At 49.7% G+C, this 18,846-nt stretch overlaps 2 protein-coding genes across 6 annotated transcripts; one reads left to right on the top strand and one right to left on the bottom strand.

Annotated features, from left to right (window-relative positions):
• The first annotated feature begins 334 nt into the window (after positions 1-334).
• Positions 335-12,413, top strand: bcl2l1 (BCL2 like 1). Of its 3 annotated transcripts, none has more exons than XM_067240434.1 (3): positions 335-477; positions 2,456-3,179; positions 11,172-12,413. In XM_067240434.1, exons 2-3 carry the CDS (start codon positions 2,631-2,633, stop codon positions 11,313-11,315), a joined length of 693 nt encoding a protein of 230 aa, XP_067096535.1. In that variant the 5' UTR covers positions 335-477; positions 2,456-2,630; the 3' UTR covers positions 11,316-12,413. The 3 variants fall into 3 exon arrangements, with proteins under 3 accessions (XP_067096535.1, XP_067096536.1, XP_067096534.1); XM_067240435.1 differs by lacking the exon at positions 335-477 and adding an exon at positions 1,122-1,280; XM_067240433.1 differs by lacking the exon at positions 335-477 and adding an exon at positions 1,122-1,284.
• Positions 12,414-13,965: 1,552 nt separating this feature from the next.
• cox4i2 (cytochrome c oxidase subunit 4I2) lies at positions 13,966-18,623 on the bottom strand. 3 transcript variants are annotated; one of them, XM_067239910.1, is made up of 6 exons: positions 18,493-18,541; positions 17,578-17,706; positions 15,628-15,718; positions 15,044-15,208; positions 14,778-14,909; positions 13,966-14,543 (listed from the first exon to the last, which is right to left on the bottom strand). In XM_067239910.1, the coding sequence occupies exons 3-6, from the start codon at positions 15,716-15,718 to the stop codon at positions 14,410-14,412; spliced, it is 522 nt and encodes a 173-aa protein (XP_067096011.1). In that variant the 5' UTR covers positions 17,578-17,706; positions 18,493-18,541; the 3' UTR covers positions 13,966-14,409. The 3 variants fall into 3 exon arrangements, with proteins under 3 accessions (XP_067096011.1, XP_067096010.1, XP_067096012.1); XM_067239909.1 differs by lacking the exon at positions 17,578-17,706 and having other exon boundaries at positions 18,493-18,623; XM_067239911.1 differs by lacking the exons at positions 17,578-17,706; positions 18,493-18,541 and adding an exon at positions 17,367-17,555.
• Positions 18,624-18,846: the final 223 nt, after the last annotated feature.

The following is an 18,846-nucleotide window of genomic DNA, read 5'->3' as shown; positions in this document are numbered from 1 at the left end:
CTGTACAACGAGCCTATGTAGGTCTTGTTAGCTATAATATGATTTTAGTGGGACTCTTACCAAGCTAGCTACAGTAGCTGGTACTAATGTTGCCTCCAGTTCTCCAGTCACGCTAACGGATTAGCTTTGCTAGTGTGATGAACGGCGTGAAAGTTAGCAAGCGAGCTAACCAGCAAACTGCACGTCTGTATGTGTAGCTTCTTAGCTAACTACATTTCTCCAGGGAGATGTTTCTGATTTATCCACGTTTAACTGCAATGTGAGCACGCTCTATCGTCTCTAGTTGGATAAACTAAGCGTCATTCACAGAGAGGGGGCGGTTCTCTTCAACAAACCAGCCAGGCAGCAGCCGCTAGCTTCGCTATCTCGCTGGCTGCAGCAGAAATGTCGGATATGCCGTCTGCCGACGACTGGATCCTCTGCGAGGAATTGTCATCCTTTATCAGAGGGGTCCGTAGACCCTGATAGTTCGAGGAGGTAAGAGTGCCGCTGTTTTCGAGGGTGCATATAACCGGTTTTTGGGGGTGAGCAAACCAAAATGCAGATAGATTTTCTGATGGATAACGTCACTTCACGCCTTAGTTCCAGAAAGACCGAGAATCGTCTACTGAAAGCTAGCCTAGTCCAGCGGAAACTGCTGGAGGGGGGAAGGGGGGGGGGGGGGGGTATGGTATTTTCTTCACATCTCTGTTTCTTGTAGAGGCAAATTGCGTTTGGCTGCAACTCCTAATGTCTACAATATTTCTAATATAGAGCTAGCTAGTACCAACCGTCACATGAGTAGCAGTGTCCGTTTTAACTGACTGTCTATCTCGGGTGAGTCACGGTCGGCTAAAGCTGGCTTTATCCAGCTGGACTTTCAGGAAATCTGTCTCTGGGTCAGCTAACTACATCCATACTTTCCAAAGGTTATTTCTGTATTTATTAATGTGGTAAATTTACTAGTTTTTAGGGTATGCCAACCCAAACTCCGGAAGGGTTAACGTAGCGTTTAAAGGTCTGTGATATTGGTTGTGATAGGCGACAGAATGGGGAATCTTCGTTACGTAATGGGCTGGGTGGTTTACGCTGCGTGCAATGGGAGGGACTCGACAGTGTGGAACACAGACTTAGCTAACAGAGAATGCCAGTGAATATTTGACAGCGGTTCTTAACGTTGGGAACTGATTAGTTACAGACATACTGAAGAACAGAACATAAGCTATTTTGAAGGATTTCATCCTTGACAAGGAGGCCTGTGTATGAGTTGAAGATATTTTTCACGGGTTTAACGCACAACTGTAGGTAAGGTCGTAAAGTGTTAAATTGATTTTAGGTTTATTTTTATTTTTCTCGTTTTCAAACAAAGTTTTGCCCAAATTTAGCTTTTACTTGTTAGATCGATTTTAGATGGATATATGTGCAGCGACCGTCCCCAGTCACAGAGCACTTTGTTAGACTGTTTACGTGCGTAGGACTACACCACGTGTTGTATGGTATGGCTCAATCTTGTGTGAATAGTACAGTAAACAATCTTCTACAATACTTGGTCAAAGTTGCTGCTGAGATATTATGTTTAAGATGGATTTTCGAATAAAAAAATGTATAACTATTTTATAAATACATGACATATTTAAGCAAACGCTTAGAGAGCAAACACACGGTCACTTATCTGGTTTAGAGACAAGAGCTACCATTCATTTTTATGATGGGTGTTTCGTAACACACCGAGGTTTTGCATGGGGTTTCCATCTGTAAAGTGTTCACCTACAATAAGGTGTTTTTTTAAACGCCGTTGATCATCCCAAATGTCATTATTACCATAGAAAAGGTCAAGCTCGTGGGTGAGAGCGCGCCTTTGTAAGAACGACCGACAACAACAGACTCATCTTCGAGCCCGCCTGTTTAAACTGGATGGTGTCTGATGTATGGATTGTGTTTTTAGATTATAACATCTTTCGATCGTCACTACACTAAATTGTTATTATTATATTAGTTGAATGTACAAATGTTTTTCTTGTTAATATTTGCGATTAGAACAGCTTTAAATGAGCTACGCACGTTAGTAATTTTCGGGCAGTGTTTACCTCGTTCCTAAAGCGCTATACAATCACATGACAGTACATCGAAATGGTGCCTACATGAGAATGTAAGCACATTTCTGGTTAGAATATATATTTGTCTTTTGACGATATATATGAGAGAGTTATAAACATCCCATAATGTGTTGTGATCGCGAGTTGGAGGTGAGGTGAGAGGAAGCAGTGTGCGTGTGGTCCGCGTGTCAGACAGGTCACGTCTGCCGTCGACCTGTACCATCTGCTGCCATGTAACATACCAATTAAAAAAGATGAACTTTGACCTCCACCTGTCTAGTGTTCTGTTCCCCTCTCAAACACACACAGACACACACCCTTGGTTATAGGTTTGACTTTGTCCGTTTGAAGTGCTTCACTGTAGTGTTGTCTCCCCACAGGGTCTGAGCAGGGGCGCTGACAGGCTGCAGCTGCCCACACACTGTCTTCATCTCTGGAGCCGGAGAGGCCTGGCATGGGGGTGTGACCCTGGAGGACAGCAGCCGACACACAGAGAGAAGAGAGGAGAGAGAGGACAGGAGAGAAGAAGAGAGAAGAGGACCCAGTCCAGTTACCATGACACAGAACAGAGACCTGGTGGTGTTTTATATCAAGTATAAACTTGCTCAGAGAGACTTCCCCCTCAGTCACATAGAGCTGACCAGCGCTCTCCCAGAGCGGCCCGGGGGGGGCGAAGGGGGGGCCTCACCGCACGCCAACGGGGCCCCTAACGGCACCAGCCCCGGAACGCCCCCCCCAGCCCAGCCGCCCTCGTCGCCACGGAGACGTCCGTCATTGGGGGCGGGGCTAGACGAGGTGAAGGAGGCTCTAAGAGACTCGGCCAACGAGTTTGAGCTGCGTTACGCCCGCGCCTTCAGCGACCTGTCGTCCCAGCTGCACATCACGCCCGGCACCGCCTACCGCAGCTTCGAGAGCGTCATGGACGAGGTGTTCCGCGACGGCGTCAACTGGGGCCGCGTGGTGGGGCTGTTTGCGTTCGGAGGGGCGCTGTGCGTGGAGTGCGTGGAGAAGGAGATGAGCTCGCTGGTGCCACGCATCGCAGACTGGATGAGCGTCTATCTGGACAACCACATCCAGCCCTGGATACACAGCCAGGGAGGATGGGTGAGTCTCACCTCCGTGTCTGTGTGTGTGTGTTCTGGATGTCAGGGAGATGAATGCTAGGGGGTTAGAGGCAGGTACCTGCTAGTCTAGGTTGGGGGCTGGGATGGGAGGGGGGGGGGGGTCACTTGGTCTGTTGTGTAGAGATGGAGGTGCGTGTCTCTCTCCTTCTCCTGTTTCTCTCTCTTCTATTCTCCTGTTTCTCTCTCTTCTATTCTCCTGTTTCTCTCCTCCTCTATTCTCCTGTTTCTCTCTCTCCTATTCTCCTGTTTCTCTCTCTTCTATTCTCCTGTTTCTCTCCTCCTCTATTCTCCTGTTTCTCTCCTCCTCCTCTATTCTCCTGTTTCTCTCTCTCCTCCTCTACTCTGTCCTGTTTCTCTCTCCTTCTCCAACTCTCTCCTTCTGAGGCAGCTGTTGCAGATGAAAGCTTCACTCTCTCTGGGGTCAGCTGAGAGTGGACTGTGTGTGTGTTTGTTTGTCTGTTTGTGTGTGTATGGACAGCTTTGGTCAGTCCTATGGAGACGATCGTCTGATTGGTTGAGCAGAGTGTCCATGAACCTTCCGATTGGCCCATCTCTCTGTTGATACTGTTAGTGGTTAAAAATGGATTAATCGATCGCTGATCCTGACAGAGACATATGACCGTGAGAGCAGTGTCTCTGTAACACCCTGGTAGTCTGTCATCACCTCCACACCCTCACACAGTCACCTCCACACCCTCACACAGTCACCTCCACACCCTCACACAGTCACCTCCACACCCTCACACAGTCACCTCCACACCCTCACACAGTCACCCTCACACAGTCACCTCCACACCCTCACACAGTCACCTCCACACCCTCACACAGTCACCCTCACACAGTCACCTCCACACCCTCACACAGTCACCTCCACACCCTCACACAGTCACCTCCACACCCTCACACAGTCACCTCCACACCCTCACACAGTCACCTCCACACCCTCACACAGTCACCTCCACACCTGGTCAGTGATCACGTCATAAATAGCTAGACAGAACAGACTGTGTCATCTGTGCTGGTGTGGTTGTGTCTGAACACTCAGGAATGGAGCATGATGTTGTTGTGATATGCAGGCTGCTCTGTCCAGCCTCCTTGTCATCCTCCCTCCCTCCAGCCCTCTCTCCTTCCCCATCTCTGAACCCTCTGCCCCCCTTCTAGGCAGGTGGGAGATCTAGGCAGTTTCCCCCAGCTGTTTACCGTAACTCTGACGCCCACTATGAAACCATGCCTACAGTAATTTATTTCTCTCTCTGTATCTCTCTATCTCTCTCTGTGGTTAATCTGTCAAACTGATCTCAAAAATTCCTGCCTTTGTCTTGTTCTGTCTTTTGCTTTCCCAGGCGTGCACACACACACACACACACACACAAGTAGGTCTTACACTCATAATGTGATGACAAAGAAAAACAGAGTACAAATAAAGTCAAAGTGATGGTGTGTGTCTCTGCTGGCATCTCCCCCTCCCTCCATCATCCTCCTAACTCTGCTACAGGAACTCTAACCCAGTTAGCCATTATTATGAGCCTGTACCCACAATGCACTGGATATATCATTCATCCATAATAGGTAATAACCCTGCCCCCCCCCCCTACACACACACGCACACACACACACACACACACACACACACACACACACACACACAGGGCTCCCAGGCTTCCCCAGCCTACCCTAGCTGCGCCTCTTCCTGCTCAAGCCCCCCCCCTTCTGTGGTTACACTGGGGCAGGAGAACAGGGGCAGGAACACTGGGGCAGGAACACTGGGGCAGGAACACTGGGGCAGGAACACTGGGGCAGGAGAACAGGGGCAGGAGAACAGGGGCAGGAACACTGGGGCAGGAGGGCAGGAGAACAGGGGCAGGAACACAGGGGCAGGAACACAGGGGCAGGAGAACAGGGGCAGGAGAACAGGGGCAGGAACACTGGGGCAGGAGAACAGGGGCAGGAACACTGGGGCAGGAGAACAGGGGCAGGAACACAGGGGCAGGAGAACAGGGGCAGGAACACTGGGGCAGGAGGGCAGGAGAACAGGGGCAGGAACACAGGGGCAGGAACACAGGGGCAGGAGAACAGGGGCAGGAGAACAGGGGCAGGAACACTGGGGCAGGAGAACAGGGGCAGGAACACTGGGGCAGGAGAACAGGGGCAGGAACACAGGGGCAGGAGAACAGGGGCAGGAACACTGGGGCAGGAGGGCAGGAGAACAGGGGCAGGAACACAGGGGCAGGAGAACAGGGGCAGGAGAACAAGGGCAGGAGAACAAGGGCAGGAGAACAGGGGCAGGAGAACAGGGGCAGGAGAACAGGGGGTTCTGACAGACAGGGAGGCAGGGACATATGCTCTTACTGTGTGCGTGTGTGTGCGTGTGTGTGTGTGATGCTGCTGGGCTGTGACGGGACGTCACCTGACATCTGGCAGGGCTTTTGTTTAGATCGAGCTGCTAGACATGATTTACTTAGAGAACCACTACACACACAGACACACCTCCTCCACACACACACATACTACACACACACACACCTCCTACACACACTCACTGTGTAATGAAGTAGCGTGTGTGTGTAGGAGGTGTGTGTGTGTGTGTGTAGTATGTGTGTGTGTGGAGGAGGTGTGTGTGTGTGTGTGTGTGTGTAGGAGGTGTGTGTGTGTGTGTGTGTGTGGAGGAGGTGTGTGTGTGTGTGTGTGTGTGTGTGTGTGTGGAGGAGGTGTGTGTGTGTGTGTGTGTGTGTGGAGGAGGTGTGTGTGTGTGTGTGGAGGAGGTGTGTGTGTGTGTGTGTAGTATGTGTGTGTGTGGAGGAGGTGTGTGTGTGTGTGTGTGTGGAGGAGGTGTGTGTGTGTAGTATGTGAGTGTGTAGTATGTGTGTGTGTGGAGGAGGTGTGTGTGTGTGTAGGAGGTGGTTAGAGACTCACGCAGGCCCCTCCCCCTCGTCTGTCATGCTGTCCTATAGAGAGACTCCCCTGGGACCCCCTCCCCCCCTCCTCCTGGTTTATATTATTGTGTATGTTCACAGACCTGATTGGACAGGATGGGCGGGCTCCTAATGTTTGTGCTACGTACTGATTGGCAGGAGTTGTGAAACATCTGTGTTCTGATTGGTCACATCCGTACGGACCCTTATCACAGAGCGGTAAAACTCGCCCACAGTCAGACCCAGTCGCATGTAGGGCTTAGAACCCTATACCTAACCCTGTACCTAACCCTGTACTTAACCCTGTACCTAACCCTGTACCTAACCCTGTACCTAACCCTGTACCTAACCCTGTACTTAACCCTGTACCTAACCCTGTACCTAACCCTGTACCTAACCCTGTACCTAACCCTGTACCTAACCCTGTACGTACGGCTCGTACACACACAGTACACCAGCCGTCATTCCCCAGGCTCCGCAGACGTGTTGCAGACCAGACATGCAACCTCTCTCCCCCTCTCCTCCCCTCCCCCCTACATCCTTCCCTCCCTCTCCCCCCCCCCCCCCCCCGTGTTCATCTGTTTGTTTACATCTCCTCTCATCCATCTCTACCTCCTCCTCCTTCCATCCATCTCATCCTCCTATCTGTCTTACCTGATCACCACTCACACCTCTGTTTCCTCCTAACCCCCCCCCCACCCCTCCTCCTCCAGCTGGCGGTGTGTGTAGCGGGTGTAGCTCAGGGCGGTTGGCGGTGTGTGTAGCGGGTGTAGCTCAGGGCGATTGGCTGTGTGTGTAGCAGGTGGTGGAGCTCAGGTGATTGCATTAGTGAGATGAGATGTTGCTTGTGTGACTGATGTCCACTGAGGATGTTTGTTTCTGGTGTCGTGGTGGCGCCAGTGGAAGGCGTGTGCTCTGTGGGAGGAGTTAGCATTCAGTGCTAAACAAAGGACCTCTAGTCACACACACACACTTCACAGTCAGACACACACCTTACACACACTCACGCACACACACACACACACACACCTTACACACACACACACCTCACACACACACATATGCCAGGTTTTCAGGTAATCAATGGCAGGCTCCATACTTAGTGTGTGGTCAATACCCCTCTATTGTGTCTACAAACAATCACACACACACTCGCTGCGCACACACACACACGCTGCACACACACTAGCTGCACACACACACACTCGCTCTGCTTCAGAAGTGTTGGGGGCGTATGTAGATGTGTTTAGCCGTGCACATTGTATGTATTGTTTTCTTCGTTGTGCGTGTGTGTGTGTGTGCGCGAGAGACTGAATCACAGCATCTGTTTGCTGCCGTTTGCACTGAAATGTCACTCTGCTTTGTCACATATACATTGAATGTGTGTGTGTTTATGTTAAGGCAGAGTGGCTGGGTTCATATGTTGTTGCAGGTGTGTGTGTGTGTGTGACCAAACACCTCCATCCAGCTCTGCTCATGTGTTCAGTTCTATTCTGCTCTCTGTTTCTGCCAAGGCTTAATGGAGAAATCAGGTCATGAGCAATTCTCTCTCTCTCTCTCTCTCTCTCTCTCTCTCTCTCTGTCTCTGTCTCTGTCTCTGTCTCTGTCTCATCTCCAGACAGGTTAGCCTCTAGACAACTGACTCATGTTTTGGGAACACAGGATTTATCCCTTCCACATCCTGACCGTAACCTACATCTCTCTCGTTCTCTGTCTTTCCCTTTCTTTCTCTCTCTGCTCTCACCATCTCTGTCTCTCTCTACTCTACCTCTGCTCCCCCCCCCCCCCCCCCCCCCCCCGGTGGTTGTCTGTCTCCCCGCCCCCCCCCCCAGGGGGCTCCCAGACTGCCCTGCCCGGGGACTCAGTCTCTGTAACGATGACAGAAATGCTCCTCCTCTTCATCATGGTTATTAGATCCTGCTCTGCAGTGGAACAAGAAGCAGGATCTTATTGGAGGCAATGCTAGCCGTTCATCACTCCATTCTGCAGCAGTTCATCACTCCATTCTGCAGCAGTTTATCCCTCCATTCTGCAGCAGTTCATCCCTGCATTCTGCTCTCCTGGTCTCTCTCTGGTTACATCGCTCGTTTCCTCCTGTGATCATCTCTTTCCTCTGACCTCCTGGCTGCTTCAAAATTATTGTTCTCTTTGTTTTGTTTCTCATTGTCTTCCTCTCCATCTCCTCCTTCTCAGACTGTGTGCGCGTGTGTGTGTGTGTGATGGTGACCATAGGGTGCAGGTGTTATGGAGTGATTCTGGTAATGGCATGGTGTACTGTCACACAGTCACCTCTGTGTGTGTTGACAGAATGGGGTTTGGGGGACCAGAGAACAGCAGCAGCAGCAGCAGCAAAGGTCCTATGAGCTCAGACCCATCTGACGCACACGAGGTTGTGTTGTCATTGCGTGTGTGTTAGTGTGGGGGTGTTTGTGTGTGTGTGTTGGGTCAACAATGACGCGTGGAGCTGCACTCTTGCCCCAGAGACATGGAAGAATTGCATGTGATGTGGATGTTGCAACAAACAGGAAGTGTCAGCCAGCTAGCCAGTCAGCCAGCTAGCCAGTCAGCCAGCCAGTCATTCAGTCATCAGCCAGCCAGCTAGCCAGTCAGCCAGTCATTCAGTCAGTCATCAGCCAGTCAGCTAGCCAGTCAGTCGGTCAGCTAGTCAGCCTGCTAATGAGAACCAGCTAGTCAGTTTAAACCAGTCAGCCACTCCCCTGTCCTCCAGTGAACTCATCTGTCCTTATCTGTCTCCCTGTCGCCTTCCCTCTCCGTCCCCACCAAGGAAGTTGAATGGCCGGTACCCCAATATAGAACCAGTTGTTCTTGTTTCGGCAGCAAAAGAACCCGTTCCCACCTAGGAGGACTGGTTCCTGAGCGGCACGGACTCTTAGCTGGTCTGACCGCTCCGTGTACGGCCGGGGGCGGGAATACCGTGACCATGGCTTCGTCAGTCTCGAAAACAAATGGGCAAAATAAATGTAAACAAAAACGTAGTAGCTAGCGAGCGCCATCTTAGCCATCTCACCCTCTCATCTGTTTACTGTAAAACTGAAAATACAAACACAGAACGCTAATAGCTAACGAACATAACTAACATGCTAGCTGCACGTAGTGTTGCCAAAAATAAATCTCACCAGAAGTCGATATTGGAGTGAGATTAGATAACTAGATAAGATTTAGGCCAGATAGGATAGGTGAAAAGTCACTAGATTGGCAACACTGGCCGCAGGGATGTCTCCCAGCGTGGACATGAACAGTGACGTGATGACAAGGCTTTCTGCCCCGCAGAGAAGCAAACCCTCAACTGTGAACTGTGTGTGTTAGTGTGTGTGTGTGTGTGTGTGTGCGTTTACTTGCATGCCTGGGCAGGTACCACATAATAACAGGAGGTTGATAAGCTCTCTTGACTGCAAGAGCCAGATCACAGTGACCTGCGTGTGTGTGTGTGTGTGTGTGTGTGTTTAGTAGGCTGTAGGGATGCAGGGAAGAAGAAAGTGACAGAGATGGAGGTGTGAGAGGAGGAGATAGTGTTGACAACATCAGAGGCTGGGATTGGTCCATGCAGTACACACGCACACACACACACCAACACACACACACACAAAACATGTCTCAACACGTCTGCTTTATGACAGACGCCAAGCTGCACAGTCTCTCAGGACACCCACGACATTCCTCACCTGTAGGACACACACACACACACCACACACACACACACACACACACACACTGCGGGGGTGGTGTGTCATGCTAACAGGTTTCTGTGTAAGAGGAGTTAGTTTTCCGTTCCTGACATTCCTGAAGACTGACACACACACACACTTACATATACATGAAAACAAGTACACACACACACATACATTCACAAATACACACTGTGTAAATACACACTCACACACTCCCTGTACACACACACGAGTACGTGTTAGTTCAGTGGTGACTTCAGAAGCTGGACTGAGACCTGCAGTCATGAACAGGAGCAGATTTCAGAGCTGCCTTGTGCTCTGTGACACACTCTCAGTCACGGGTGTGTGTGTGTGTTTCAATATTATTTTGAGGTTATTAGATTTGATCTGTCTCCCCCTCTTTCTCTCCCCCCCCTCTCTTATCTCCTCCCACCACCCCCCTTTCCCAGAACACTCTGTTTCGATTCAGTGGAACCCCCTTTACTATTAACTATGACACACACACACACACACACCCTCACTCACACACTCACACACACACACACACACTCAAACATTTTCCACTGAAACGCATGATCTCACTTTTCACCTAAATGACGCATACAAGCTGTCCAGTGAGACACACACTCACACACCTCACACACACACACACTTTACAATGATACACACACATCCATCACAGACACGGATACACTTTAAAATAGCACACACACACCTCACAGTGACACACGTGCATTTACCTGACACACACACACACCCGGGTAGCTGTGGTCTCCTGCTGCTTTCACTGTCATGAAGGGGAATGTGTGACATCACGTGTGACATCACGTGTGACATCACGTGTGACATCACTGCGGGTGTGTCAACACGGTGAAGGTTGTTCTGCGTTCTGTAGTTTTCCTTCCTCAGGGTCGCTTCCAACCTTCCTGCTTGTCTCTCTTCACGCTGGCACCCAGCTCAGCCCTGCTGGGCTACTGCCCCCCCTGCTGGCTGGGGGCCAGTACTGCAGCCTGCTGTGGCCAGGGCTCCTGTCAGTCAACCAAACCACTGCCAGATCACTTACAGGAAAGGGCGGGGCCTAGATGGGACGGAATGTTAACAATGAGGGGATTACCTCATAGAACACACTCAGAGTTCTAGAATCTGGGGTTGAGTTTCTGTGGAGGAAAACGCATAGACATATGTCTATGGGAAAACGTGCTATAGAGAGTTCTAGAATCCTGTCTTTAGAAGGTATGCATCTGTGTGTTTGCATATATGTACTGGTGTGTGTTGTGTGTGTCATTCAAACTCTTTACTCAATGGATCATTCAAACTGCCTCTCTCTCTCCCCCCCTCCCCTTCCTCTCACCCCCTCCCTCCCCCCTCCAGGAGCGGTTTGCAGAGATCTATGGTCACGACTCTGCGGCCGACAGCAGGAAGTCCCAGGAGAGTTTCAGGAAGTGGCTGCTGGCGGGGATGACCCTGGTTACCGGGGTCGTGGTGGGGTCGCTCATCGCCCAGAAACGGCTGTGAGGGCGACCACCCCACCCCCACCAGCCGTGGAAGAAAACATATTATGTTTTTCTCTCATCTCTCCTTTATTTTGCCAAGAATGACATTCACCTCCCAGAACCCACTGGGAAAGTTTTTAAGTCACAGGCTGAACTGTTCAGAGAGAGAGAGGGGGAGTAGGGAGAGAGAGGTGCATATCGTGTTAGCATTCATTTGACACCTCACCTCATCTACCCCTTCCTCCTCCTCCCCCTTCCTCCACCCCTCCTGGAGCTCGTTCCTCCCTTGTGATTGGTGGGGTGGTGTCAGCTGACAGAGTTCAGACAGAGAGAGCAGAAACATGAGAAGCACCCCCCTCCCTCAACCCTGAGATGGTACGTGCCAAATGGACTGTAAAGGAAGGAACGGAACAGACCACCTGCACTCTCGTCAAAAGGAGGGGGGATTCCCCTAGAGACTACAGACAGATAATGCTAACCTGATCCACGACCTGGTCTGGGCCTGTGAGCTGTACACAGCCGAGGCTTCTGTTCTGACTCTGAACCCACTGGGGACCTGCAGGAGATCATGGACCCTCTCTCTCTCACACACACACACACACACACACACCTGCTCCAGACAAACCCTCGTTCTGCTTTCTGTTCTGTCTCTTTGATTTGTCTGTTTTGTTTTCAGTTTAACAATTAAACATCCAGTTGATTAAAACTGGCGTTTCCCTCTCCCACCATTTTGCTGCATCTCCCTCTCTCTCCATCCCTCTCTCTCTCCATCCCTCTCCTCGTCCCTTTCCATCGTTCCCTTTTTCTCTATCCTCCTCTCCATTTTGCACCACACATCTGTTCATCTTCTGCCTGTCACACTGAATCATCACTCCACACAGGACCACCTGCTGTGACACACACACACACAGACATGTGCGCACAAACACACACACACACAGACGTGCGCACACACACACGCACCTGACAGGCCCCATCCCCAGCAGACACAGCGGAACCATCTTGTAGTTTCCAAACATATTTAATTGACGCCGTGGATCAAACTGGTGACAGTCAGGAGACTAGCTGTCTGATTAGAGCCTTCCTCGCTTGACTGACACACACACTACTGGGGGGAGGAGGGGGGGGGAGAGCCCTCCACTTCCCTCCTCCAATGTGATTTGTTTTCATCATGTCTTAAATATCAGACTTCACTCACTGGGTTTTACTGTGATCGGTTCTGTTTGTCTTAAATATACTTCATGTTCATAATCATCCGTGTGTCTGTCGTAACTCCACACTGTCCAGTTTACCTGCTCACAGATCTGTCTCGTCTAGACCAGGTGCTTCACTTAAACCTGTGTGTGTGTGTGTGTGTGTGTGTGTGTGTTTGCTCTCCCTGATCTCTTAACGCTCATACACCAGGAGATCTGATACTAACATCCCTGCAGTCACTTGATCTGCAGTCAAGTCACATGACTCAGGGTTGATCTTTGATTCGTGGACCATGCAGTCATCACATGCAGACCTAGCATGAAGATGTACACACATTAAGCCTACAGATACCATATCCACACCAAGGAGCCACCATACAGGTCATAGACCACTGCTCAGCCACAGATCAAACACCGCACACATGTATCTAGAAGCTATGTGAGATATTTCCATTATGGGTATACACCCTCAAGTCATATCTAGACCATATACAGGTACCCCCCCCCCCCCCCCCAAACTGTGTAGCCAATCAGCGATGTCTGATGTGATACATTCCAAGACAGTATATATTTTTCTAGGGAACCTGCTTCCCATGCAGAGCTGCTCAACCACTTTCCCCACAGTCCTCCCCCTCTCTCCTGTCCTCTCCCCAGTCCTCCCCCCCTCTCTCCCCAGTCCTCCCCCTCTCTCTCTCCAGTCTTCCCCTCCCTCTCTCTCCGGTCCTCCCCCTCTCTCTCCCCAGTTCTCCCTCCCTCTCTCTCCAGTCTTCCCCCCCTCTCTCCCCACAGTCTCCCTTCTTTCTCCTCCTCTCCCCCAATCCGCCTGTCTCGTTTGTGTATGTGAATGTGGGTGTGCACAGCTGAGGGTGAGAAATTAGCTGGAGGCGCAAGAATCATATGAGCTTCATAACATTACATATACTGGTTATTTAAACAATTAGAATAGTATGCTAGCTTAGTGACATTTAAATTAAATAAAAATGACTGATTACAAGTAATTTATATTTGGTGTAAAAGCATCTTGAGTCCCTTTTAAACGGCCTTGAACTTTGACCTTTGCCTTGATGTGACCCTTTCCCCTAGCGTTTACCACACTGCTACTGAAACAGCTCAGAGTATTTTTGTGTCCAGGTTGTCAGAGTAGCCCTCCTGCTGTGTGTGACAGGTCAGTGTAACGCAGCACTCTCACCCTGAATAAAGAACATGATCCTCACCTCGGCTGCCTGGTCTCTGTGGAGGGGGGAGGGGAGGGAGGAGGCGGGATGGAGACTTGAGGGGGGGATGTAGAGACGAGGGGAGCTGGAGGGGGGGATGTAGAGACGAAGGGGAGCTTGAGGGGGGGGATGAAGAGGGGAGGGGAGCTGGAATGTTTTGATAGGACTCGGCAGGTTGCTAGATGAAGGAAGAACTAACAAGCCGAATCAGCACAATGTTTGAAGCAACATCCTGTTTTTGATAAGAGAATAAAAACGCCCCAAATTTACAACCAAGAACATTTTATTGTCACTGACCGTCTGGACTGTTACATTCAACACGGTGATATTTCAGTTATGAAGGTGTCAAACACACAAGTAGAATGCCAGAAAAATGCTGTTACACCACACAACACACCTATGAACACGTTACCAGGGCAACGCACCTGAGAAAATACTAGGAAAAGGGAGGGAGAGGAGGGAGGAGAGGAGGGAGGGGGAGGAGGAGATACAGACTGAAGGACAGTAGAGGGAGGAAGAGAAAAAAGAAGCACCTGCATTTTTCATCAACAAAAGGACATGAGAGGTTATGAGAACGCCACGGCAACGCACAGCTACTATTACGGGATAGGAGGGTGTAGAGGCGGCAGGGCGAAGGAAGTTGCTCCAGGAACAGGTTCACTTTCCCCTCACAGGTGATAGGTCCAGGCCTGGCTGGCCCCGCCCCGCTCTATTTCCATTGGCCCTTCTCGTAGTCCCACTTGGCGGAGAATCCTTCGACTGGGTTGATCCTCATGTCCAACATCCGCTGCAGCTGTTTCTGCTGCCACTCTTCCTCCAGGGAGACGGGGCGGGGCGGGTACACTGAGACACACACACACCAAGAGAGACCACAGGATGAGAGCCTCGGTCTGGTTACTATGGTGAGGTTATTATGGTCTGGTGTATATGGTGATGTTATGGGGTGGGTGAAAGGGTTACTTTGGTGACGTTACAGTGTGGCGGGGTGATAAAGTCACTATGGTAATGGTGTGGTGGCCGAGGTGATGCGATTGCCACGGTTACGTTCCGGGCGTTGTGACGGGGGTGACGCCTCACCATAGTAACGCTGCCAGAGCACCACCAGGCCGGTGAGCCCCAGGAAGATGAACATGCCACCCAGCACGCTCTTCCATTCCCCTGTAGGCTGCTTCATCTCTGGGTACGTCTGGTTAAACATCAGCCTGTACACTGGAGGAGGAGGAGGGAGGGAGGAAAGGAGAGGGAGATGGAGATGGAGAAGGGAGAGAAATAAATGAGTGAGTGACAGAGATGGATGAATGATGGCTGTATGGATGATGGATGGATGATGGCTGGATGATTACAGGCGATTTTCTCCTGGTTGGAGAGCTGCTTCCAGGAGCCCTGTTCCTTCTGCTTGAGGGTCTTGTCTGCAGGGCTCAGGACGTCCCTGTAGGGCTTGTCAGGCAGGGGCGTGTCCAGGCGGTCCCAGTACATGGGGAGAGACATGTCTGTCTGCTCAGACACCTCTGGGGGGGGGGGGGGGGGGGAAAGAAAGAAAGAATGAGGGGGTCAAGAGGGAGGAGTAAGGGGAGATGTTTTACATTTAAGCTGCACCTTCATAAGATACTGTAGACTGCTCTGTCTTCTGTGGTGTATATGTGTTTTTACAAACACACACTGTCACAATAACATGATACTGTCTAAATACAAGAACCAGGTCAGACCCAGTGGCTCACATTCACTTCTGTTTACAGACAACAGCGCCGCCTGCTGGTGTCTCTTAGTTGCGTTCAGAGTGATGGAAGTGCTGAGTGTGTGTGTGCGCGCGCATGTGTATAGGGTGTGTGTGTGTGCATGTGTATAGGGTGTGTGTGTGTGCATGTGTACAGGGTGTGTGTGTGTGCATGTGTATAGGGTGTGTGTGGTGTATGGAGTGTGCACTGACCGTGTTCGTGGCTGGCCGTGCGGGTGGTGTTGAGGGTCAGAGCCCGTCTGGACAGAAGGCTGCCAACACGCCCTGCAGTCAGGAGAAACATCTGGACACACACAGGCAGGTAGACAGGCAGGTAGACAGACAGACAGGTAGACAGGCAGGCAGGTAGACAGGCAGGCAGGTAGACAGGCAGGCAGGTAGACAGGCAGGTAGAAAGACAGGGAAAGGTGAGCAGGGAGACAGGCAGACATACAGTATTTATATTTTTAGTCCATAATCCCCCCCCTCCTCCAGCTCTGTGACATTTAATATGTGAAAGGTGATTAATTGTCATTCCACTGGCAGAGTGGTCTGTGTTGCCAGACACCTCAGAGGACCTCAGTTTCTCACGTGTTTGTAGGGGATAACTTTCTTACTGCAAAAAAAGATATTGTCTATTGTACCTTGTAGTGTCAGTGAGTTATTCTAATCACTTTCACCATCACAACAGACCCACAAACTATCACCCCAGAATGAGAGTATGTGATGGGATTAGACGCTTTAGATCAAACACACAGGATATAGGATTATCTGAGGCACTCACAGCCCCTCTACCTCCACCTGTCTAACATCATCTGTCCAGGCCCTGAATCAATCATCCAGTCATCCCTCCAGAATCACACATGCTGACAAAACAACCTAATCATCTTCCACCTGTTGAATACACGCACCAGACAGACATGCAGGATCAGACGCCACAACCAGGCATAACGGTCAAACTATACTTTTCTCTCATCCTTAGACACATTTTTACATTTCCAGTTGTATTTAGAAGCTTTTATCCCAATTGACGTACAAATAGTTAATCTAGAAAGTAGCCTAGTGCAGAAAATCACGGCTCAGAGCAGTATTTCGGGGGTCTCCGTCAGTCTGACTAGGCTCATCGCAAATGAACCGCATCTGAGCTACGAGGGGAATATAACACCACTGACCAACACACAGCCATCGACCATAACTACCTAGAATACATGGATCCTGGTATCTGGGTAGATAGCCACCCACATAGCCTGCCTACGTGACCACGGTACTTCCCCGGTCTGGGCTGTAGGGGCAGACCTGCTAATACACGTCCCTTAAAGGGCAGTAAAACGCAGTTATTTCCAGTGGGTTTAGAGGCGTGTTCAAGGAGAGTATTAACGTTAGTTATATCACCTGGATCTCTGTCTGACTGGCTTATTGCCTGTCGTAGCCTACACGCTAAAACCGACTTCCAGACGAATTACACTTACACTAGAGTGACACAAGGACAAATTAAAATAAAAAAAACAATGAGTTAAATTAACCACAGTAAAATGTTAAGGAAATAGGTCCCTGAATAGTTAAATACAGCGGGATACATTGCTAACAGCACCACCTACCATAATTGCCGCCAGCGGCACGCGGACGATGAGGTATGTAAAACAGAAATATTTTTTTTTTTGTATCTGTACTATTTCTCGTTTATACGACATTTAGCAACATATAAATCAAACATGCATTTAACACGTTACAATTTGCATTTTTTCAACTTGATGCCTATCAATGTCAGATTATCTATGCTGGTTAGCTCTAGCAAGCTAGCTAACGTTAGTTAACGGCTAGTTACATTTTCCTACAGCGTGCTAGCTGTATAGAGCTACAGCTTAACTTGTAAAATTGACACGTGGCGTTTCAGTTTTTCTGTGTAATAGTTTACATAGTGGTTGACACAAAGGTTGAATTTCGCAACCAACCTTTAAATCAGGCCAATCGATTTAGGGGATAAAATGAGTAGATCCAGGGAGCTCAATCGTCAATTCTGAATTTAGCAACAAGCGTTTCGTCTACTATTTGTTCTTTATGAACGGGTCTTTCTACCAAACACTGAAGAGTCCAAATTTACCATCGAGCGAGTGGTTCGTTCATTTTCTAGTGGAGCTTCCAGCACCAATATCGCTCACTGACCTTTTAAAAGATTAGCTTAATTCATTGATCTTTTGGATGATTCGTTCACTCTTGCAGCACCTGGAGGATCCGACCAGCTCCCCCAAAATTCAGCTGTCTCCGCCTAGCGGTCTGACTTGGTATTGACACCTTAACCACCGCAAATCAGATACTGAAAATTACAAAATGCACTGGAACATGCTACTTGTCAACATGCAATTGTCCTAAACAAGTGTGTCCCCCCCCTCTCTCCCGCTCTCCCTCCCTCCCTCCATCATAAACTCATACTTAAACACACACACACACACACAGTCAAACTGCAACTGAGATACCTGGCAGTCAGTCAAGATGGGAGTCGTGACCCTGTTTGGTCGTCCATGTCGACAGACAGAAAAAGGTTTGATGAGGATTTCTAAAAGGATTCTACAAGAACCAAAAACTGTGTTGAATTGCTTCAGGAGCATTAAAACTGTTTAGTTAGTTGTTTCTCAAATGTAGTTGTTTACCAAACCCTATCTAATCTTGGTATGATTGGTGGTGCATGTGCAACCTTGAAACAGCAGAGTAAATACAATTTAAGTCTCTTTTTTCTACAAATTAAAGTTCTCCTTAAAAAAACACAAAATAAAACAATGCAGAGTTCAACCTGCCTTAATCTCCTAAAAACCGCCCTAAAAATGCATTAAACATTTCATTTCACTTTCTATGTCTCTCCCAGACTTAGCAAGTTCTTCTTTCCGGAAGCTTCTCCAACATTCTAGAAGCCTCTTGTCTGAGAGATCTAGATCTGCGCCAGAGTTCCGTGTCCCCTTGCACGTCCACTCCGATCATCTGGGATCAGACTGACCCCTCGTCCTCCCCCCCATGCCTCTGGCCGCAGCTAGTCCTGTGTGCACCCCGGCAGTCCTGGTTCGGACCGATGGGTCCTGTACTCACATTGGTCCTGAGAAGGTGGGCTTGTAGACTGCAGGAACAGATGATCAGGGCTGCAGGTCTTCAGAGAGTTTCTGTTTAGCCTCAGACGCCTTCTTCAACTCTGCAGGGGTGGGCGGGGAGAGACAGGGAGGGAGACGGGGGGAGAGAGGGAGTATGGTAGAGAGACATTTAAAGAGATTTGAGAGAGAAAGGGGGAGGGGAAAAGATTGGGAGAGGGAGATAAACAGAGAAAGGGAGGGCCAGTGAGTGCGGGGGGAGAGTGGGAGAGAGAGAGGGGGAGAAAGAGAGGAAGCTTAGGTTAAACTAGAGCAAGTAAACAATCTGAACCATGTGACACTAAACTGGGCCCTGTTA

Source organism: Osmerus mordax, chromosome 7 (assembly GCF_038355195.1).
Source record: "Osmerus mordax isolate fOsmMor3 chromosome 7, fOsmMor3.pri, whole genome shotgun sequence".
NCBI classification, from domain to species: Eukaryota; Metazoa; Chordata; class Actinopteri; order Osmeriformes; family Osmeridae; genus Osmerus; species Osmerus mordax.
Note: the sequence above shows the minus strand (reverse complement) of the source record. Positions and strands in the feature narration are given on the sequence as shown.